The sequence below is a fragment of the Crotalus tigris genome, unplaced genomic scaffold (genome assembly GCF_016545835.1).
Source record: "Crotalus tigris isolate CLP2741 ecotype Arizona unplaced genomic scaffold, ASM1654583v1 scf7180000017567.3851432, whole genome shotgun sequence".
Lineage (NCBI taxonomy): Eukaryota > Metazoa > Chordata > Lepidosauria > Squamata > Viperidae > Crotalus > Crotalus tigris.
In genome coordinates, this window is record NW_024096477.1 from 1,865,624 (window position 1) to 1,889,887 (window position 24,264).

The 24,264-nt window shown below is 42.3% G+C and overlaps 1 protein-coding gene and 1 long non-coding RNA gene across 10 annotated transcripts in view; one reads left to right on the plus strand and one right to left on the minus strand.

Annotated features, from left to right (window-relative positions):
• Positions 1-5,835, minus strand: part of LOC120311058 — a 171,416-nt gene extending 165,581 nt beyond the window's left edge. For 6 of the 7 annotated variants that reach the window (XR_005557514.1, XR_005557515.1, XR_005557518.1 and 3 more), the window contains exons 1-2: positions 5,548-5,835; positions 189-289 (exon numbers count right to left, since the gene is read on the minus strand). This is a non-coding gene — a long non-coding RNA (uncharacterized LOC120311058). The remainder of the gene's footprint in view (positions 1-188; positions 290-5,547) is intronic. The other variant, XR_005557509.1, reaches the window with a different exon arrangement.
• The window catches only part of ADAMTS9 (ADAM metallopeptidase with thrombospondin type 1 motif 9), a 163,651-nt gene continuing 140,865 nt past the window's right edge, over positions 1,479-24,264 (plus strand). Inside the window, exons 1-3 of one of the 3 annotated variants that reach the window (XM_039350178.1) lie at positions 1,479-2,761; positions 3,819-4,231; positions 8,761-8,923. In XM_039350178.1, the coding sequence (XP_039206112.1) occupies positions 2,644-2,761; positions 3,819-4,231; positions 8,761-8,923 (694 nt within the window). In that variant the 5' untranslated portion in view covers positions 1,479-2,643. The remainder of the gene's footprint in view (positions 2,762-3,818; positions 4,232-8,760; positions 8,924-24,264) is intronic. The other 2 variants (XM_039350160.1, XM_039350169.1) reach the window with 2 other exon arrangements.

Below are 24,264 nucleotides of genomic sequence, written 5' to 3' on the forward strand. Positions count from 1 at the left end.
TTTCCCCACAGCTGAACTGAAGGGTTATCCTCCTGTTCCTTATAACAAAAAACTGTACCTGCTTTCCTAATTGTCACACACACACACACACACCCCGCTAGCTCTACTTCTGTTGATGGCAGTCAGCTCAGGTGCCTCCAAGGTGATAGATAACAACAATTATCAGATTTTCCGTGTCTTTGACTTACCCTTGGGCAATGTTGGAATAAAATGGCACATATTACTTTAACACCAGTGCAGCTAAGGACAGCTCAAGATTGTCTTGCTCATGGGTTAAAGATGAGACGCACTATGAAACACAGAAAAAAGATGTCCAGGCAAGTTTGTACTATGGTTATTTGCAAATGAAGCAAGTCCTGTAATTACTTCATTGTAACTTTAATGCAGCAGAGATGGATGTCATCATTTTAATGTTTACACTGCTGGTATTTATTTTATAGGAATTGTTATGGTTAACCAAGGACTGATCCTACTTGCTGTGGCACAAAAACACCTCAGTAAGCATTTTTACAAGAGCTGTACCCCTGACGTTGCTTCTGTCTCATCCTTTAACCTACTGCAGAGAGACCCTGAATAGTCTTTCTTTCGTTCCTTTGCTATTACAGAGCTTTTCCCCTTCTTCTCCCAACACAAAACGTGCTGTACAATTGATGTCTTGTTGAAATGCTGGCAGTGGCATGATCAGGGACTGGGATCTGCCCAACTCCTACTGGCTATTGAAGTCATTCCTCCCCACCACGCCACTGGGCACAGGCCATTCTCTCTGGTCCTTTGAGCTTAGGATTTAAGGGAGACTGGATGGCCACATTTGCACGGACATTGCCAGACTACCTAAGTAAAGGTATCTGCATAATACACAGGCCTAAATATCTTCTGCAAGATCAGGTCGGCTGCTACGCATATAGCAGTCTTTCGAAAGAACAATTGAAAGGGAATTATTAGTTAATTTAAGCCAGGGAGGTGTTGGTGGCTTTGTCCCACATTAGTACATTAAACTTTTTTTATAGTGCAGATGAGCATGTAAGCTGTTCTCATCCTGGCTTTATTATAATTTATTAGAAGGTGGGGTACTGCCTCCATCTTTATACATGAGTAACTCACATTTCAAGCAGTGAAATTTACTTTTTTGTTTACATGAGATATCAGTTGTCCAGAAAATCAGTCTTTGCCTGTGTCTGTTATAATCTTGGGTTAGAGGCCAGTTGGGGTATAGGAAAGGCAAAGAAGCTCTGATGTCCCCAGAAATACATTCCCAATTATTTTTCTAGACATGGGTTTATCTGCTGAATATATTCAGTTGCACTGATTCTGGGATGCTATATGGTCAGTCCTACATTTTTTTTCCTGAAAAGATATTGAATTCAATGAAGCCTACATCCAAGTGAAACATACAAATAAAAAAAGATAACATCAGTAATTTCTTCTCTCCCCCCCCCCCCCGCAATAGTTTATGTCTAAATAAACCTGCAGGAAAAAAACCCCGAGGTTTAAATTACTCTGTCCAAAAGAACGCTAAAATAATACAAGTAAAATTTCAAAAGGGTGGTAGTGGTGTATTAAATTATTTCTTAAGAAGAGCACAGACAGGATTTTTTCCACTGGCTGGTGATCCATTTTCCTTTTTATGTCTCGGAAAGAAAAAGGGCACTTCACAGAAAATATTAAGATGCTCGATTGTCCCAGGTTAATTTTTTATCGAACAGGAAGCTAAACTGAGGCAAGCTTAGCCGACTAGCGCCTAACCTTCAGAGTGTCCAGAGCACAAACAGGCGGATTTCAGGAGGCAAAATTCTAACGGCAAAAGCCTGGCGAAAAGCGAAGGGGTCACCGTTACGAGTCCTTTGCAAAAAAAAGTTACGCGTTGCCCCTTCGGGCCGCTGCCTTGTCCCTGCCAGCGTGCCCCGGGCGTTAATTGGGAAAGGATCCCTTCTGGAAGAAGATTGAAGAGGGAGAAAGACGCGGCGGCGGCTTGGCCTTGGCCTACCCGCCACGGAAGGCCGGCATGAACTTCCCAACCCCAAAACTCCGCGGCCTCCGCCATCGAGCAACCCCTCCGGCCGAGCGGCAAGCAAGAGACAAGCGCGCTACCTTCCCCACCTTCTCCCGCCTTTTGTCCCCTCCTTCCCGGGAGGCGGGAACTCTCGGATCCCGCCTCCTCGGTATCCTAAGACTTTCCAAGGACCCTGAAGTGCGGCGGAGAAACGGGGGGGAGGAGGCGGAGGGCGAAGAGGGAGCCGCAGCTAGTGGGGCTGATTTTTCTCCGTCCCTCCACCAGCCCCTCTCTCTCTCTCTCGCTCGCTCGCTAAAAAGCACGATGCTGGTGTTTATCCTCTCCCGAGCTCGACTCCTTTTTCTCCTCTCGATCGACTGGCTCCAGGGCGGACAGTTCTCGCCACAGCCGAATCCCGAGAACCCCAATTAGATGAGCGCGATCCTCAAGTTTAATAAAAGTGAAGTCGAGGAAGGCGGTGTGGGGGGGAGGAGGAGGAGGAGGGGAGAAAAGATCTCGGGAGTTTTGACAATAAACCACCTCTCCTCCCCTCTCCGCCCCCCCTCCCCAAGCAACTAGAAGGGAGGACTTTTGGGGGGGGGACCAAGGGGGGTGGAAAGCTTGATCGCTGCAACGAAGCGGCACAAACCACCATGCAGCTGGTGTTATGGGCGGTAGGGTTAAGCACGCTACTCCTGCAAGACTTCTTGAATAGAGCCGGCGCAGCAGCAGCAACAGCAGCCAGAAAGCAAGGGAGGCATCTCCGACAAGGTAAGATGCTTGGCAGGACTAAGAAAAGTCGCAAGAGCAGCGCGCAGAAGTGTCGGAAAGAGAGCGAACGAGCGAGTTTGGCGTTAACTTTGTGTGAGGTCAGGGTTTGGGTTGTTTTTTTTTTCTCCCCCCCCCCCTTCCCCTTACACTGCCGCAGGGAAGGAAAATGGCAAAGCTCAGAAAGCGGTGTTATACCATAAATCCGTGGAGTTCTCCGGTCTTCCAGCAGCTCCGCCTACAAATGTATGCTAATTTTATTCATGGTGGCTCTCGTGCATGTCCTAGGAAAGCACCGATTAGGGAGTCCCCAAGTGTCCTCTTGCCACTCCGGGGTGGGGGGGGGGTGGGGAGACAAAAACACGTTCACTATGCATAACTGCAAGCATATCTGTTTTATCTGTCTCTTGACGTTTTGGCCTTTTGCATTAAAGCTAACAAAAAATTTAAAATATCAAATTATGCCCGGGGGCACAGTTCAAAACTCTTATTGGTGACAGTATTTTCTGAGAGTCTGAGAAGCTTTTTGCAAAGCATTTAAAAGAAAAACACCTTATTTTCTATCGTAATGAGTTGATCGTATATTAATAGTGAACAGGTATTGTATTCATACCTGTAATGCTGCAGGGGGCCGTTTTGGGAAGAGTAGTTGCGGGTCCTAACTGGGTTTCTTTTTATTCTGTAAATGCTGCTGATTGTGTGTACTATTTGCAGTGTTTAGCTTGGTTACATAAAGGCTAAAAAAATGAATTCAGCATCCTTTGCTGCCAGTTTCTAAGCTGCCAGCTTTTCACCTGTGTGACTGTGTGCAGACTAGCCAACTTTGGGAGTATTGTAGAACTGAGTTGGGTGGTAAGGAAGGTGTTTAATTTGGATGCTGGCTAGATAAAGTTTAGTAGGGCTTTCCAATCGGTTCTGACAAGAATATTCCTTCATGACTGGCTGAATTAATCTTCCTATTGGACCAGCACGGTAAAAAGTATTGTTAAATAGTTTGCGCATGCGTGCGCACACCCACACCCCGTATCCATTCATGGGCACCTATGTCAAATTTTCACAGCCAAACTGTTGGAGACGCTGAGAGAGTACGAGATTGTGATCCCGACCCGTGTGAATGAGCTTGGGGAACCGTTGCCTACAAAGGTGCACTTTCAGAGAAAGAAGCGAAGCCTTCATTCGGAAGCTGAGCCCTGGATCCTGGATGCTCCCTCTTCTTCCATTGCCTCCTCTTCTTTCAGTACCACCCAAGTGCATTATAGACTGCAAGCCTTTGGGCGGCACTTCGTTTTCAACCTTACAGCCCATTCGGGATTTATTGCCCCTCTTTTCACGGTCACCTTCCTTGGACAACCCGAGGTTAACCAAACAAACTTTTATGCCGAGGAGGAAAGTGATATTAAGCACTGTTTCTATAAAGGACATGTCAACACGGAGCCCCAGCATACAGCAGTCATAAGCCTGTGTTCTGGGATGGTAAGTGTATAATCCTCTTGCTGAATTCAGGGTTTTGCTTACAGGATGCAAATCAACAGCTTCTTAAAGAAAAGACCTCAATTCCCAGCTTTGGATCTTGCTAGGAGAGTTGGAAGGACATTGTGTGTGTTTTTAAACATCTTTCCATTCTTGCCTTCTTCACAGCATTCTTGGTTTCGATTGCAACAAAACTTGAAAACAAAGCAAAACTTTCTTCAAAGTTGTGCTGATCAACACTACAACAGGGTGCATTTCTTTTCTGGGTTCCTTCCCTCCTGCCTAGCCACTTTCTTTCTTTTAGATTATAAATAACTTCAATCTAGTGGCAGAAAACTTAAGAAATCGTTACTGGAGTATATGGCAAAACCTCAAGAATCAAAGGCTTTGCTTTTAAGGAGCTCTCACTTTGATTGATGGGAGGGGGAGAAGAAGGGAGGGAAGTCCTGGGAGGTGCCAGGAACATGCAGTAGCCATGAACCATTTCTATACTTTTCCCGCTAAGGGTCATCCCAGACAGGTAGTTTGGGAGCATTGTTTTGTGCTCTTGGCAACAGCTGTGCCCCTGAAGACTTTCAACATCTTAACATCCAGGAAACTCTAATGTGGAACAGTTTGCCAGGGGAGTGAAAGCAAGGAGGTGGGGTTTACCCCAGGTGGCTTTTGGGAAGAGGGGGCCGCTGAGTGGGTTGGTGGAGAGCATTTGAGTCTGAACCGCAAACAAGGGTGGCACTTGGAGGCCCCAGAGACATTTAAGGTGGAGGGAGACAAACAGAAACTGCGTAATTGATTCCTTCTCCCTCACTCCCCCTAGGGACGAAAGTTTATTCCAGGCAGATTTGAGTGCCATTGCATTGCTAAGAGCCAGTCGGTTTGCTATCCTCAGTAAAGCTCCCGTTTAATGGCCTGGGATTTGAAAAAGGCACGGAATTGTCAGCATGAATACATTTGGCCTGAGGAACCATTCCCACCACCCCTGGAACAGTGAAATAGTTTGAAAGTGAAGCAATCGAGGGGAAGAGTAAAGGGGAGGCTTTCAAAGCGCCAAATCAGTAATTTGATTTTTCTCCCCTTCCGCTTGAGAACTTATGCTCTTAGCAGCTAAAAATTTGTTGTGGAGAGGAAAAAAAAAATCACAGTTTTGTAGCTGTCTGCACTGAGTGATGAAGAAGTAGCGGTTTGGTTTCCTATAATAGATTTTCAAGATCTGTTCTGCAAATATAATTGGGATGGGAGGGATGAGGGGGCTAGGCTCTTCTTTCCTTCCTCGGTATTCCCCCCAAAAAGGGATGCAAGCAGCTGAGTTTAGCTATACTTACCAGCCAGGCCGAACTGTCCAGTGGCAGTGCCCTACATCAAAGGGGAAGGGGCTGCAGGAATGAAGAGCCCCCAGTCTCCACCCCCAAACCATCTTGTCTTCTTTCAGTTTGTACTGTGATGGGTCACTTTCTGGGCTTGTTGTTGTTATTGTGATGTTCTGATGTTTGGTGGGTGCGGCAGTAGAGGAGGAGGAGGGCCGATACCGCCCCAGAGTTCTCCAAAGGGAACCAACGGAGCTGGTGGGAGTGTGTTTTTCCAGCCCTCCAGGCGAAGATTGCAAGCCTGGGTTTAAGCTGAGAAGGAAAACAGTTGACACCCACTTCCTGGTAGATAAGGCACTCTAAGATTTGGCATTTGCTTTCATGGAAGGTCAACCTTAAGGGAGGCCAGGCTTTTTTTATGGAGAGGACTTAAGGTGGAAAGAAGAGAAGGCTGTCCAGAGAGAGTCCAAAATGAATTGTGGCAGATGGCAGGAGGAACCCTCCCCAAAACTTGGAAGTAACCCCTGGAATGTGGGGAAGGCAAAGCCCTGTATACAGCATCTGACTTTAGCATATACAGTATGGCAGACGGTGCCCTCCTGCATTTATAGGATGTTTAGAGCATTTTTTTAAGGTCTGCGTTTCTGAGTTTTGTGCAGAAATACCCAGTGCATCTTTCTAATTTTTATTAGAGTGAAAGGAGAAGGTGTTTTTTTTTAAATTCTAGACAGACTAGTACAGTGGTGGCGAACCTATGGCACACGTGCCAGAGGTGGCACTCAAAGCTCTCTCTGTGGGCACGCGCGCCATGCCCCGGAGATGGCAACCATCCCTCTTCAACCAGCCGCCCGCTAACTCGCCGAGGTCCCATGTGGCTGGATGCATCCCAGCACCCATGCGCTCGTTGGCCTCTGTGTGCGGGGGCCAATGGTGTCAGGCAGCAGCCGCCCCGGCCCCTGCCTCACCTTGCCCTGTGACAATGGCACCCCCACCCTGCCTCACCTTGCCTTGCCTTGCCTCATCCCACAGGACGAGCCTCCTGCCCACCGCCCCACCTGCCAGAGACCCCCCTGGATCTCCCCCAACACTGCCTGTCCCCTACAGGCATCCCTCTCCATGAGCAACATTGAGGGGATCACCCCGACTTTGGCCACACCACCCAATCTGCCATGACCACCACAGCCAGGCCCATCCAGTGGGCCATGCCCACCTGACACCTGGTGATAAATAAGTGGGTTTTGGGTTGCAGTTTGGGCACTCGGTCTCTAAAAGGTTCGCCATCACTGGGCTAGTATCTTCTATTTTTTTTTTATCAAGGAAACTCTTGGAAGAAGAGTTCTATCTGTAAAGTAAAAGCATCCCTTTTCCTCAGAGTCTGTATTTTGTGTTACACACAGTCCTGAACTTGTGTTTGTGAGATATTGGCCTGATGCTTTGGTGAAAGATGTGAAGGGGTCAGCTACAATTATGCTGCCTCAACTTGGGTCTCCAGGTTAATTTCTACTTTATTTATTTTCCTCTTTTAGTATTTGTATAATTCAAGCTGGGGAATATACATAATATCCATTCCTCTTCCTATTTTCCTCACAACAACCCTATGAGGTGGGTTGGGCTAAGATAGAATGACTGGTCCAATGTCACCCAGCTGGCTTTCATGTGTAAGGCAGAACTAGAACTCACAGTCACCTGGTTTCCCAGCTGGTGCTTTAACCACCAGACCAGGGGTAGGCAACCTTGGCTCTTTTATGACTCGTGGACTTCAACTCCCAGAATTCCTGAGCCAGGAATTCTGGGAGTTGAAGTCCACGAGTCATAAAAGAGCCAAGGTTGCCTACCCCTGCACCAGACCAAAGTCCTTTCCAAGAAATTGGATGGGCAACTAATTTGGGAGGCAGGTTGAAGACAAGACTGACTGACTAAAAGCAAATGCCCCTTTTGGTTGTTGCTTTCTCTGGTTGCATCACTGTGGCATATTAAGTGACTGGTTCCCAAAATTTAAAGAGGTAAATCCATCAAAAATTCTGAATCTGACAGAGAGTCATGAAAGTGGTTTATCTAGTATACTGTCTAAATTAGTTTAAAACTGTTTCATCAATTATGCCAACCATTCTCCAGATTTGTTGACCATACTGCAGGGGGGTTGTGTGTTTATAGCAACTCGCCATGGCCAACTCACTGCGGGACAACTCGCCATACGACAAGAGTTATACTAATACCGAAGAAATGGTGGAATAGAATCATTAAAGAAAGGATGCCAAAGGAGGGACAAAATGAAATGTGAATGACAAAAATTAAAATAGTTTTGTAAATATTTTAAATAATTAAATTGAATTGTTGAATTGTCCTGCAGCAAGCTGCCCCATGGTGAGTTGGCTGTGGTGAGTTGTCCCACAGCGAGTTGGCCTGGAAAATTGACTGTGGTGAATTGGCGTGGTGAGTTGGCTGTGCCCGAATTGTCCCGTTCCGGGAAATTGTAGTGACTGGAAGGTAGTATTGCTGGCATTAAAAAACATTGTTTCTCCTTCAGATTGTGCTTGGTTGCTGTTGACTTCATGGACAGATCCATTAAGCTAACTATCCAGCAGTATAAAAGTGGTTTGCCATTGCATTCCTCCAGTTGAGATCTTCAGTTTCCCAGGCTGATATTATACCTCTCTGAAAATCTCCAGTGAAAGTACTAATCAAACTTGCACGTCCAAATTTGACCAAGCGCTGCAACCTATTTTAAGTAGAGGTCAACTCAGGTTGGCAACTGAGTGTACTGTACATTCAAGGAACCACAGCTAGACATGTGTTTTACTTGGTTAGACAACAATATGCAGCCCCCAAAGCTATAAACTACTTCCAAACCGCGTGTGAGCCTTCCTAAAGTTGCTATCAAATTATAATTTTCTTGTCATCCAAAGGGAAAATTATTACACGTATGGGAGCAATTATATCAACTTGAATGTACTTGATTTAATTTTCATGGGGAAATAAAAGTAATTTTGTGGCTTCATCTGATTTTTTTTGAGTGTAGCCTTTACCTTGGCCCCAAACAGGGCTGACATTCAGGAAGCTTAGGAATGATAAAGCATGTAAAACAAAACCAGAAAACAGCCTTGTGGGTCTAAGAAACAGTTACAGTTCTCAGCAGAAGATTTATAAATCTTTCATGGCTTTATTTTTTTTTTTTATTTTTAAGCACAGCTCCATTGAAAGTTATGTGATGTGTCTCTCATTCCTTCTCAGTTAGGCACATTTAGGTCTCATGATGAAGAATACTTTGTAGAGCCACTCATATCACCTGATCAACAAGAATATGAAGAAGAGTATAAAAAGCCACATATTGTCTACCGACACAGTGTATTACCAACATTCTCACCAAGGAACAAGCGGACCTGTGACATTTCAGGTATTTTCCATTTATATATTTTCTCAGGCCTTTTGATCTGAACTGGTAAAATAACTTTATAACAATACTATTCTGTTCATGAGAACTAAGATCCAACATGTAAGATGAAGAACTGATTGTATGGGAAGTTTTTTTTACTCTAGAAATAGTAAACCAGAATTAAAAACTTGATGCCAGTACTGAGGTAAAGTTCAACCATTTTCATCTCTCATTACATGTGGTTTGTTTTCCTTTTTCAGGTAGTCCTCGACTTACATCCACAATTGAGCCCAAAATTTATGTTGCTAAGTGAGACAGTTAAAGGGGTTTTGCCCCATTTTATGACCTTTCTTGCTGCAATTGTTAAATGAGTCGTTGCAGATGTTAAATTAGTAACACAGTTGTTAAGTGAATCTGGCTTCCCCGTTGACTTTGCTTGTCAGAAGTTTACAAAAGGTGATCATAGGACCCCAGGACACGGCAACTGTCATAAACATGAGCCAGTTGCCAAGCATCGGAATTTTGATCACGGAACTATGGGGATGCTGCAACAGTCATAAGCAGGGCTTTTTTTTCTCATAGAATGCCCAGAACGGAGTTCCGGCACCTTTTTTGGATGGAACCTTGTAGGGTAGGCAAGGCAGGTTGTATGATCCGTGTGAGTTCCGGCAGCTTTTTTTTTTTTTTTTTTTTTAAGAAAAATAGCACTGGTCCTAAGTGTGAAAAATGGTCATAAGTCACTCTTTTCAGTGCTGTTGTAACTTTGAATGGCCACTAAATGAATGTTTGTAAGTCAAGGACTACCTATATTTCATTATAGTTGAATCTGGAAATGAGCCCTTAGTTTCCTTCCTATGGAAAATATAATAATATGGTATTCATTTTATAGTACCTCAAGAAGGAGAGGAAAACTTTCTCCAACTGATTTGTGGCTACACCCCAGGAATGTGGGCCTGAGAAGTTCTGAGTTGATATTTCATGATTTACATATTTATTTATTCAATTTCTATAAATTGATTGAGAACACAGTCGAAACAGAGAAAACTTTAGCTGCCATGCAGAGTTCCTTCCACCCTTTGTCCATCCTCAAACGTGTCCTGCTTGAGTCCTCTTTTGGTGAGGCTTTCCTGACAGTAAACATAAGGAACAATATCACATTCCTTGCCCCCAAAATCAGAGCTAGGAAACTGAACAAAGTTATGGTAGTTGGGATTATGCAACTGAAAGTGATTGATTTCTTTGTTCATTACACTAAAATAAATTAAATAAAACTATGAAGGCTGCATCAGGTGTGTTTATCAGTTCAGATAGAAAAGTAATATGTAAGGTTAGTACTTATTGTATCAACCTGTAAAATATCAAAAAATCCAGATGAAACATTTGGGTTCCAAGTTAATGTTGACCACACCCTAGTTGTAACTGCATCTTGTTACTAAAATAGAAATAATATCTGATATGCATAATATGTGACTATGTATAGCATGGTAAAATTCAAATGATGTGAGAGGAAAGAGTGAAGTCAGAGGCGGTAAATAGCATAACTTGACAGTATAGTTGCAGTGGCTTCTTGCATCATTCTGAGGAAAAAGGAAGCTGGAGGCTTAGTCAGTGCTAATGAACACTAGACCTATATGTCTGTATAAGTAACATTTATAATGTATTTTTATAATCTTGATTTAAAACTAGTAAATAATAAATCACAATTTAAATTTGGCAACAGTGCCTTACATTCTGTTTTGAATAATTGCTACTTATAAAGTATATTGTTAATTTCCTCCTGCTGGAGAGAGGTGAGCAGAATTTTATGGCAGCCATAAAAGTTGAAGTCGAGAGTTTCTGTTCCATATTTTGTATTCTAAGCAACTGTACTAGTATTCAGTATATAAGGATACATAGACAATGATGAAGCCTTGCAGTAGGATTTGGTTTGGAAGAGGTGCTTTGGAATATGAACACCACACCTGCCTGTGATTCATTAAAGGAGGCTTGATTATTTCCAGGATTGTGCAGCTTCTGGAAGTGGATATGACTGCTTTAATGAGTCACAGACTAGATGGCATCCGCATTACTGCACGTTCTGAAGCACATCTTTCAAATCAAATCTGAAGCATTGGACAGCCATAGGTATTGATCTGCATAGATAATAGATGACACCTAATCAGCTTTCCCCCAAGTAGGAACTCTCCAGATGTGTAGTGGGAAGGGCTGAGTAGAAATATTAATGCAACCAGGAACCATAATGTAGAGGTGTAACAATTTCATCCTATTAGATAATGTAAGAGGACAGAGCATACAGGAGAGAGAATTGTACCTCTCACAAGGCTTTTATTGTTCTTCCAAGGGTTGCTGCTGGACTATGCCATTCTGGTTTCTCTCTTCCAGCTGTCTCTGCTCCCTTCTTTGAGATCAGATACAGGAGATTCAGAACAGTTGGAAAGAAACATGCAATCTGGCACAATTCATCAGCAACCCTTGGAAGACTGAAGCAACAGATCCTGGACCTCAACAAGGCAAAGGTAGTTGGAAGGGTCCTGGCAAACTGTTTGGAAATTTTTCTTCTCTGTCTTTCTTTTTCCCTTTTCCAAGGAGAGAGGGATTAGGTCGATCTTTCTTTCTTTCTTTAATTGAATTGCTTGGTTTCCTTTACTTGATTGAATATTCACTTGGAGAGCATTAAAACTTGTTTGCTTCTCGAGGAGAACCAGGTTTCATTACTCAGTTTCTCTGTCATCATCCCAGTGGAGACTGCTGTGCTGGTAACTGTGGGCCTTAAAGATATCCGGGAAGCACAATACAGACCATGAGGTCCTCTTCTTTGACCTTTCTGTCGGAGAGTGTGGCGTGCTCCAACAGCATAGGGCAGTGGGGAGGAGTAGTGGCTTTTGTCAGCTTCATCGCTGTGACTTGCTTGCTGATGTCCTTTTGTGTAGGGTGACTTCATCAGTCACGGATGCCAGCCAACCCGAGACAAAGGAATAATCTCATTGTCACTTTGAAGTTTCCAGGAAGACACTGTGTTTACAGCAGCCCCAGAGCAAGTTATATTTTGCACGTTGCTTCTTATCAGCAAAGGTTGATTAACTAAAGAAGAAGACTACAAATGCGGAAATATCTTAAAGACTCATTCATAATAGTTCAGCTATTAAGTCTTGTCAGCCAAGAGTTGAGTGCAGATTCATGAGAAATAAAAAGTTTCCTTATATTTTTACTTAGGGATCTTATAAGGAAGACATTACCGTCATTCTCTTGAAGTTACTTCCTTTATCCTTTATTTCCTGGGGGGATGACAAAAAATGCTGATTTTTTTTCTAAATGGTATTCTGAGAGTTTTTCTTTCTTTTTCTTCTTGTCTTTTACAGTTCAAAATAGGTTATAAAAATTGCTAATGGGAAACCTGCCTTATAGGAGGAAAAAAATATACCCTTGAATTAGATACAAATTCTCCATCACATTTATGGGCAGAAAAATTGAGTAAATGCTTATTTCAGCAGATGGGAAGCTATCCAACAATTTCTCAAGGGCAGAACTGCGCTAAGTGGTACTATTACTGGAGATGTTCTCACCTTATGTCTTTCCTTTTGCTTTAATTGAAGTGTGGATAGCTTGGCAGACTACAGACCCCTGGAAGGTTGACTGTATGGTGCCATGAAGGACATTCACATTCTTGGTCCACCTTGTAACTGAATAGGTTAGAAAATACCACACCCGCCAGGATCTCTCTAGCCTCTTCACTGCTGAAAGAATTGCTAAAGGTTTTGGTAGAGAAAATGTAACCTACACCTATAATTGTCTAGGAAGAAATTGGATATCAAAATGTGCTAAATTTACTATCAACTACATCTATATGTACAGTACATGTCCATCTACCTGAACATGGACACCTATACCTACAGTACACTTACAAGTATATGTATACTGTAGATATACATTTTGTTTGTTTGTTTATTAAATTTCTACATTACCCATTTCAGCTAAGCTACAACCTAATAAAACAATATAGATACATTAATAAAAACAAAAATTAAAAAAGGAGTTAGGAACAAAGTTAAAGCTTGTAAAAGTGGAATTCAAAGATTTAAAAAACCCAAAAGGCTAAAAATTGACAAAACAGAGGGAGTAGCTTCAAGCTACCAACCATCTCCAAGGTTGCATCTTATTCTCAGGCATCCATGCTAACTGGCAAAGCTTGGTCTTTACACTCGTCTGGAAAATCAAAAGGGTGGGGGCTCACCTCAGCTCCTGAGGATAAATCCTACCATCTCCTACCAGTAACTGGAAAGCACTGATGCCCTGCTCATAGTATCACAAGAGCAGACACTAAACACCAAGTCTATAGTAGCAGGGATCTGCCAATTAGAAAGGATCCAAAGTGCAGATTATGTAGATAAGCCTCAGAGACAGTCCAACATAAGAGTGACAGATTGCGTGATGCAGGCAGGAAAAGGATACACTGAAAAGCACAAGTAACTGGCCATTGTGGACAGGAACATCTGCACAGTGCATGGGTTAGACCCCCCCAAGATCAGATGGGAAATTCTACAGAACGTCATAGAGAGTCAAAGGGCTAAGGTCCTTTGGGACTTCCTGATCCAGATAATAGCCAATCAACCAGACATCACAGTAACAGATGCAAAGCAGAAGACAACAGGGGTGATAGGACTAGTAATGCCAAGTGACAGAAACATCAGGAAGAAAGAATATGAGACATTGGAGAAGTACCAGTGCCTCGAGGAAAATAAAGACCAAAGTGGTCCCAGAGGTGGTAGGAATGCTTCGGTTGGGAATCTAAACTGGGAAAGTGGCTCCAACAGTTCCCAGGAACAACATCAGAGCTTGCTGTGCAGGAGAGTGCAGTGGTAGGAAGAATGAAGATACTGTGCAGAAGACTCAAACTCCCAGGGTTCTGACAGAAGATCCACGGTTGAGGAAGTCATAGACCATCTATAGCAGTGAGAAGGGAATTTTTAATGTAGTCAGAGATAGGTATATTATATAACATTTGGCAGCCAAAACTATCCTGAATGGGGTTTTTTTAGAAGGTAAGAACCATTGAGGACAAGGTAATAGTTTGGGGTTATTAATGGTAAGTCACATACAAGGATAGAACTAGACTGTTTGGGATTTGTGAAGTCTTCCTGGAGTTCAACAAAATAATAGAGTTGGAAAGGACCTTGGTGGTCTTCTAGTCCAACTCCCTGATCAGGCAGGAAATCCTCTACCATTTCAGACAAATGGCTGTCCAATCTCTTCTTAAAAATTTCCAGTATTTTAAAGCATTCACCATTTCTGGAGACAAGTTGTTGCGCTAATTGTTCCAATTGTCAGGAAATTTCTCCTTAGTTCTAGGTTGCTTCTTTCCTTGATTAGTTTCCATCCATTGTCCTGTCCTTTGGAGAATAGCTTAATTCCTCTTCTTTGTGGCAACCCCTGAGATATTGGAAAACTGCTATTGTGTCACCCCTAGTTTATGGAAGAATTGTTAAGCCATCTTTAGAACATTCCCCCACATCACAATTATGAGAAACCTTGTTACAGATTTAATTTGTGGTTAGAGGAGGCTCCCAATATTGCAAAAGAACAACAGGAAGAGTAGGAGGTGCATGAATTTTAATTTGCTCAGTCCGGCATTATATTGGGAAACAAAGATAGCTGACTGTTATCAATATTCAAGAGCAGATGTATTTTGATATAGCTTTCAAGGAAGCATTAGCATATAGGTAGTTCTTGCCTTATAATCACAAATGAGACCGGAATTTCTGTCGCTGTCATGCATTCATTAAGTGAGTTGCGTCTGATTTTACAAACCTTTTGGAGGCGGTTGTTAAGCAAATTACTGTGGTCATTAACTGAATCCCATAGTTGTTAAGGGAATCTGGCTTTTTCCACTGAAATTGTTTGTTGGAAGCCAAGTGGGAAGGTCACATGTGGCAGTCACGTGACCGCCAAGGTGTCACAACCTCCGTAAATACATGCCAGTTGCCAAGCACCTGAATTTTGATCACGTGGCTGCCTCTGACGGTCATAAGGGCAAGGACTAGTTATAAATCACTTTTTTCAGTGCCCTTGTAACTTTGAACGGTTGTTAGACAAGGACTACTTGAATTGCCTTGCTATTTTCTAACTAAATGAAAGGCCACCCCTCTAAGTTGATGCCACAGATGGAAGCAAACCATTTTGTAAGCATTGAAGAGGGGATGCAGAATGATCCATAAAATGAGGTCTAGACCAGAAGTCCCCAACCTTTTGGGCACCAGGGACCGATTCCATGGAGAGAGGTTTTTCTGCGGACCAGAAGGTGTGTGGTTTTATGTGCTGCCTGCATGTCGCGGATAGGGCTTTGCTTGTTTGTGCGGCCCAGTTGCTGGCATGCCGCAACCCGGTACTGGTGCTGGTCCACAGGAGTTGGGGATGCTACCTATCAGCAAAATAATTACAAAAATTGCAGGGAGGGTTAGGATGAGTGGTAAAATGTGGGCATTGTTTCCTATTGAGCCCAAATTTTGATCACAGGACCATGGGGATGCTGCAATGATCGTAAGTGTGAGAAACATTCACAAGTCACTTTTTTCAGTGCCGTTGTAACTTTGAATGGTCACTAAATGGTCAAGGACTATCTGTAAAAAGAGAAGATAACAAAAGCAAATGCAAAAACTACAGGGTTATTGAATTGCTAAGTTTTTCTGGGAAGATGTTTGGCAGACTAGCAGTAGCATTTAGACTTATATACCGCTTCACAATGCTTTATAATCCTCTCATAGCGGTTTACAGAGTCAGCCTATTGCCCCCCAATAATCCGGCTCCTCATTTTACTGACCTCAGAAGGATGGAAGGCTGAGTCAACCTTGAGCCGATCAGGATCAAACTCCTGGCAGTGGGCAGAGTTTGCCTGCAACACTGCAGTCTAACCACTGCGCCACCACGGTTCTTAATTCCGATTAAATTCTGATCTAATTAAATTAATTTAATTCTGATTAAAAGAGTAGAAGAGGGGACAGTGAGCAAAAGTTGAGAAATGCACCACAGCTCTGTGCAGAGGAGGGAATGTTCAGGCCAGACTTTTGTTCTTGGGCAGGTCATTAAAAAGTTATGGGCATAGGAACGTTTATTGTACTTTGTTGATTTGGAGACGGGGTATAATAAAGCAAAGAGCCTTGAATTATGGGATGTTCTCTGTAAATACGGAATTGATGGTTCTCTGCTGAATGTAAGATGGGCAAAAAGCAAGCGTGAGAATAAATGGAACCTCACTGAATTGTTCAACACTAAGGATGCCGTTAGTTGTTTAAAATATTTATGGGTGGGAATACAGAAATTTTAAAATGTGCATATGCTGGTAGAGAGATAGCAGATATGGCGTGGTCTATTGTGAAAAATGAATGTTTTCCTTAAAAGGAGCTGAATGACTACAAACAGTGTAGCAGCATGCGCCGGCGCACTGCGTTATGTGTCATAGTTGAGAAGGCCAGGAGGAATATAAAAGTAAGCTGGAATGCAGTCAGAATGGGGAAGAGACAGGAATGAATGGATGCAGACTGAATGTAGATTGAATACACAAATGAGAAACTAACACGAATGAAGTACATTGAGGTGGTTTGATCAAACAGAATGAATGAAGACCAGAAGATGAAAAAAAAATATGAATTGGTGCAGAGGAAGGGACAGCCTGAGAAAGTTCAGGTTATGTGAAGCTGAGACCTTTAGAAAGGGAGGTGAAAAGTTTAAAGGTGATAAATGAACAGGTGTACGGAGGTGGCGATGCACAGGTGGATTGCAAGAATAGATATGGAGAGGTATAAGCCATGGTGTTTTACCTGTGTTTCTTTTCTTTTGCTTATCTCATGCCTTTTCATTTCTTTGCTATTCTTTATTCCTTTACTGGAATAAATACAGGTAGTCCTCGGTTTAAGACCACAATTGAGCCCAACATTTCTGTTGCTAAGCAAGACAATTGTTAAGTGAGTTTTGCCCCATTTTACAACCTTTCTTGCTGCAGTTGTTAAGTGAACCGCGGCTGCTGTTAAATTAGTAACAGGGTGGTTGAGCGAATCTGGCTTCCACATTGTCTTTGCTTGTCAGAAGGTCGCAAAAAGTGATCACATGATTCCCCCAGGACTCTGCAACCATCATAAATATAAACCAGTTGCCAAACGTCGGAATTTTGATCATGTGAGCACGGGGATGGTGCAATGGTCATAAGTGTGAAAAATGGTCATAAGTCGCTTTTTTCATCGGCGTGGACATTTCGAGCAGTTACGAAGTGAACTGGTGTTAAGTCGAGGACTACCGGTATCGGTTAACCCAAGAAGAAATGTTCAGATCAAGACAAGATTGAGAACGTACTATATGCAGATTCCAAATTCAGGTTAGGTATAGAGAACTGAAAGATTATAGTGTTTAAAATAGAAGGGAACATAATTTGTATTGATCCCTTTTGGGGGGGGGGGTTTGCAGCTGAGAAAGAACTCTTACCTGATGAATTTCCCATGACTCACAGATAACTTTTGGTGCTATTTAGAAGTCACATTTCCACCCATCAGAGTAGAGGCTCCTTCCTTCCTTCCTTCTTGCCTCCCCACTTTCCTCTTATCTCCCACTTGGTTTAATAGAACACTTCCCGTTTCCAGGTCAAGTCCTAGAGGGTCTAGGTGTGTCACACAGCAATTACGGGGGGGGGGGAAATGAGCAAAAGGAACATAGAGAGAACGGATGGGAAACACACGGGATGTCTTGCCTCTATCAGGATGTGAGTGATCCCTTGCCTTCAGGTTGATATCGATCTCAGTTAAGCACCAGAGAACTAGCCTGGGGTGGGATATTTACATGGTCACGGAGCTTTCCATCCATGGTAGAATTTCAGCCCAGAAGATCAAATAGCATATGTTATGGCAACACAATGCAATTTATACGTGCAAGGGAATTTGCCCTCAGTTGAAAGGGTAGTCAATTTCAGCCTTAATTAGCCCACATAGCTCTGACAGTAGCCTTTGCCACCCTTACCTGGAGAATCTAGGCATTGGGTGTAGATGCTTCTGGCAGCCAAACATATCTTTTGTGATTGAATTACTGTCGCTAGTATGCACATAGTAGATCTTAAATTTAAATCTTGTTTTGACTGTATTAGATCAATCTGAATTGCCCACTACAGAAGATGCAGATGATGTTTCTTTTTCTTTTTAAGTTCATCATGCCTGCAGCCTTGGAGCTTGTCAAGAATAAATATTGCATACTGGTAGTTCTGATGTGTTAAGATCTGGTTGCAACTGTACAGGACTGAATATAGCTACCAGTGGAGTCTTCTAGTCATAAGCTCAAATTGCTGCCAATTGTAATTCTTTATGTCAGCATCCCTGTTGAGTGGTCCTTCAGATCTGAGCTTCAAATAACTCTGATCTAAACATTTCCAGTTATTGTAGGGAGGGGAAGTGAAGGGGACAGCCAGGAGAAGGAAGGGATTGGGAACTTAAAAATAACTTTAGTAAAGAAAGGAAATTTCTCATAGCAGATTTCAGGAGCTGAGTCTTTCCTGAGTTGTTGAAGTAGGATACTGAGAGAAGAATTAAGATTTGCTTGATGATAAAGAAAGGGGGACTAGTTAAAAGGTCAAGAATTAAGTTTTTATTGCTAGAGATAGAGTGATATCAAGTCATAGCACTATGAAACACAGGATGTTTGTTTCATATCCTCTTATATTCTAGTTTAATAGTTCGGCACATATTTTCCTACAGGATATACCAGAAGATGGCTTCAATCAATCCCGCTTAAAGGAAACTTTTGAATTCAGGGGTCAGGTTATCATAGATAACAGGTTCCACTGAATTCTGTGGTTTTACTCTAAACATAATTTCCACATGGATCTTTTCCGCTATTTACAAAATTTAGTACTAGTAGACTTTATTTTTTTTTTTAATCTACTAAGTCAGAGTACATATCTCTGCCTTTTTAAGTTCTGTTGTCAGGATTCTATTGCTTCTCAGAATAATAACAGGTCCAAATGGGTTTGTACTAAGTTAGATTTATGACCATCAAGTCTTACCACCATGATAAGTAGGCTCCATTACTGTTGTATAGAATATAGAATAACAGAGTTGGAAAGGACCTTGGAGGTCTTCTAGTCCAACCCCCTGCTCAGACAAGAAACCCCATACCATTTCAGACAAATTATTATCCAGTCTCTTCTCAAAAACTTCCAGTACTGGAGCATTCACAATTTCTGGAGCAAGTTGTTGCACTGATTAATTGTTCTGTCAGGAAATTTCTCCTTAGTTTCAGGTTGCTTCTCTCCTTGATTAGTTTCCATCCATTGCTTCTTGTCCTGCCTTCAGGTGCTTTGGAGAATAGCTTGATTCCCTCTTCTTTGTGGCAACCCCTTAGACATTGGAATGCTGCTATCATGTCACCCCCCCCCTCGTCCTTCTCTTCATTAAACTAGACAAACCCAATTCCAGCAACCATTCTTTATATGTTTTAGCCTCCAGTCCTCTGATCATCTTTGTTGCTCTTCTCTGTACTCTTTCTAGACTCTCAACATCTTTTTTACATCATGGTAACCAAAACTGGATGCAGTATTCCAAATGTGGCCTTACCAAGGCATTACCAAGTGGTATTAACCACTTGGTACCATTTACCAAGTGGTATTAACACTTCGCATGTTCTTGATTCTATCCCTCTGTTAATGCAGCCTAGGACTGCATTGCTTTTTTTGGCAGCTGCAGCACACTACTGGCTCATATTTAAGTGATTGTCCACTAGGACTCAAAGATCCCTCTCACAGTTATGTTGAGGACTATCTGTACCAGTTCTGGGGCTCAGCTTCTGCATGTTATGGTTGCATAGAGGATAGTTTCATAGAATATAAATGTATCAGAACATTGGAATGTTGGCTGGGGAATTCTGGGAATTGAGTTCACACATCTTAAAGAAGCCAAGGTTGGGGACCCCTGCCTTTTATGATCAGGTGTCTAGGATCAAATATGTTGAAGCGTATGATTTTTTGGGTTGTGGCTTATGTTAGCATGCTTGATTGTGGCTTGTAGTATAATATGGCTCAGTCTACTATATGAATCATCAGAGAAGGGCTCATATGGTATCATCTTTGTTTCTTAAAGATCTGCTCGCAATGCACTTGTGTCAGAAGCACTGAGGCGCTTCCAGGTTGAAAGGATTCCTTTCATCTACCCAGCTGGAGCTGGAGCAAAGGATAGGAGCTCACCCTGCCCCATGGCAGTACTCAGGGTCTTGAACATGGGCTTGCTAACCTCCAACCCAGCCTCCTAATCGCAGGAGCTACTGTGCTCCTAATGATCTGCCGATTTTGGTTTTACACTAGCATAGAAATTACATCATTCCCTTTTCCTGAGACATGATATTGTGGGAGAATGCTCCACTTCCTGCAACTTCTACAACCTGTGTGCAACAACAGAGCTTTCCATTGTCAAGCAGCTGGGTAAAAATGGGAAAATCAATGTATTGTTTTTAATTAAATATATTTAGGTTTAACGATGATCTCATGTGTCCAGATACACTGGGACTCCATCTTCCAAGCTGAATTCCAGTCCAGCTTGCTGCATTAGCTGATTGCCAATTCTCGGAATGAAATCCCAGGAGAGTATAGGGAGAAGGGTTTGTAAGGAAGGTTTTAGAGAAGAAATATTAATATCAGAAATTTGAAAAAAATAAAAATAGAAAGCAAGGGTGGTGTCATCACACCTTTTTTCTGCTTTATCATATTTTATAGTTCTATTAGCTTTTATGCGCATGGCCTAATGGCTCATTCATAAAAAAAATTCAGAGTTAATAAACTACAGTATACCAGGATTACAGGTATTTCTCAACTTACAACAGTTCATTTAGTGGCCATTCAAAATGACAACAGCACTGAAAAAGTGACTCATGGCTGTTTTTTTCACATTTATGACTGTTGCCGCATCCCCCGGGTCACATGATCAACATTCAGACACTTAGCAACTGGTTCATATTTATGACAATTGCAGGGTCCAGGAGTCACGTGATCCCCTTTTGTGATCTTCTGACAGGCAAAGTCAGCGGGGAAGCCAGATTCACTTAACAACCCTGTAGCTTACTTAATGGCTACAGTGATTCACTTAATAACAGTGGCCAGAAAGGTCGTCAAAGGGGGCAAAATTCCTTTGACAACTGTCTCACTTAGCAACAGAAATTCTGGCCTCAACTGGGGTCGTTAAGTCGAGGACTGCCTGTATGGCTGGTTTTTTTACTTTATTTTATTTCTGTGAAACTAGGAATGCAGTCCTATATGCAACTACTTAGGAATAAGTTGCATTGTGCATATGAGGCTAATCTCTGATGAAACATGGGGTGGATCACACAACTGCAGTTTCCTTCAATTTTCCAGGGCTAGATTTATTTATTTCTTTTTTTTCCCTCCCTACCTGTGAGGCTGTGCACAGTCTTTCTTTCCTTCTCCCTATGTACTGCATTGAGGAGGTGTCCTTTTTAATGAGCTGTTTCTGGTCCTTTCCTCTTCAGCTTCCTGAATGGTTTTCAACTTGGGGTTTGGCCTTTCCTTTGCTTCCTTTGTTTTGTTCTCGGCTTCACCTTTATATTTTTCAAATGTGTCATACAAGTTGCCTCCTCGTTCCTGCACAACATTTTCCTTTTGACCTTTCTTTGGTCTTTGGTGGGGGGAGGGTTAGGGAGAGCTGCATCTGCTTTGGTCTGCAGCAGCTGATAAGGAGATTTCTCATGTATCAGGAGCAAGGCTAAAAGTCCTGACTGAAAGCTGACTCCCGGTGTGCTTGGCGTGGCCTGCGTACCTCGGCCCTTTGCAGAGGCCAGGGATTCCTGAGCGAGGTGAAATGTTCACCCGAGGCCCATAGCTCTAGTGACCCAGCATTACTCATCTCATTTGTGAGTAGGAAAGCAATCAGATTTCCCTTGTCCTGAGAAGAGACAAATGGGGATTACAATCAGGGGAGAAAAGGCCGTTCTGCTGATTCCTCCATGTTCTTAGCATGGTGCCAGTTTCTGGGACCATACAGGGGACCTGACGCCAGCATCTCCCCCCCCCCCTTTCAACAGTGACTGATCAGGTAAAGTGTGGGTGACAGAAATGCTAAAGGCTTTTGTCTGAGGTCCTTTGTCCCCTCGCTTCAATGTACAACACAACTCTGAAGCTTAAATGCATGAAGAAATCACCTCATACTTGATCTCTCTCTCTCTCTCTCTCTCTCTCTCTCTCTCTCTCTCTCTCTCTCCTACAGTGAAGTATAAATCAGATTCTTTTATACTTGCCTCAGATGTAGTTTGGCTAATTTAGATCTATATACACAGAGAGAGCCTGATAGCTCACTTATGCACACTGCTTTCCTTCTAAAAGGTAAACTGCATGCAGGATTGTGATAAACAGTACAGAAAAAAACCTAAATTGAATGTCAAACCATTGGCAAGAGTAAGATGGACAATCTTTACTGTTCTTGTGGGCAGTCCCTGGGCTCAAGCCAGTCATTAGTCTCTTTCCTTACTCCATTGCCATCGATTTTTGTCTCCTATATACTTAGAATTCTACCATTCTCCCCATACCATAGTAGCAGCATGTTGTCTCGGTTACAATTGTTGGCAAAAACGCTCGTTTGCAAAATTGCAAGCCTGTTTACATGCCACTTTCACAACTCATTGCAGCCTTTAAATGGAATTGAGAATTTAAGTGCTTCCCTATACATTTTTAACGATTCACGTGTTCACTCACAGCTTCCCAACCTAGAAAACTTCCAGACTGTTGTTTTTTTGTTAAATCAACAAACAAAAGAATACAGCGTATGAAAATTGTGAGGAAGAGGTCTCAAAGGTGCTTTTTTCATGAGAGCCAGTCAGAGCTGAAGAAGCTTCTTGGATGAGAAGCAAAACATCTTCAAGAAAAACAAGTTGCCTCGTGAAAAAAGCACCTTTGGGATAACCATGACCTGGATGACTGAGAATCTCCATAGACATGTGAGGAAGAGGGCGCTGCATGTGACCAATTCGTTTCATTTGTGCTTGAGTGTAGAGTGGGAGCTTCATGTCATTTCTGAACTGGATGGTGTGTGTTTTTTTCTCATCTCCTGTTGACCAACTGGACTAGGAAGATAAGTAGCAATTGCAAGATTAACAGAAATGAAGAATATTGTAGAGCGATTTCAAATTGCTTTTTGAGAGATTGAAATGTGTGGAAGTTTCTGCAGCAATGATATTGGGATCTGTTCTCAGCTTTGAACTCTCAGTTTTGGAGGTCATGTTGGGTTCTCATACTTAGCTGTGTACTAAGCAGTAGAAATGGGAGTCTTTGTGAGTGACCCCATTAAGTCTGGGTTGAAATACATTAGCAGAATGAACAAAAGTTGAATTACTGTACCCTGTATTACAGTGTTGTATTATCTACCTGGAGTTTTCGGGTGGGCTGGGGCAAGGTGAGGTAATAGCAATATGGAATAAGTTTCCACTATCTTTAATGTTAGCAGCTGTCATTAGCTATAATCAAAAGGACCTTTGAAATAATAAAAACTATCTATAATGGAAGCATTTAGAGATAAGCTGAAATGAATAGGCAACTTTGTTGGTATGGATGTTTTAGGACCAGTTCCATCAGAATTGAAGTAATAGTTGGATTTCCTAGTGGCATACCTCTCTGTCACTCAGTAACATAATTAATGTAGAGTAGTCTATAAAGAAAGGGGAACTCACATGACTTGTTTTCTTTAAATTTTCTTTTCACAGCCTTTATGGATTAAATCAGTGGTTCTTAACCTGGGCGATATCGCCCCCCAGGGGCGATTTCATTTTTCAGGGGAGCGATGGAATAAAAAGGGGTGACGGGGTGAAGGAACAAAAAGGAGGCGATATGGGGGCGATGGAGCGAGATGTTTTGGAGACACTTTTGAGACTTTTTCATACAGTGAATCGCTGTATATCTGTCATACAAAAACATCAGATCGCTCGCTATTAGTGGATTGAATTGTGTTTTCAAATGTTCCTCCAGCTAGCTTCAGTACAGAACGCCGTACATATGTGAATACGCATTGCTTATCTTCATGTGCATTGCGTAGCAGCCTCTACCCTTTTTATATTTCTTTTTGCGTCTTAAATTTCACTCATAATTCAATCATTAAATGTTACTGTTTTTCTTTTCGGGCATTTCACTTTCTTGCAATTGAATTTTGTTTTCAGCGGTCATTACATTTAAGTGTCTTGAATAAATAAGATAATAATGAAATACATGTATCACGAAGTTCAGGAATAAAGTGACAGGTGGCACCAAAATTTTTCACATAGTTGAGATATGGGAAAAAGGCTGGAAATAAATTATTTGCATTGATATGTCCTGATGACAATTTTAAAGAAAACAAAACAAG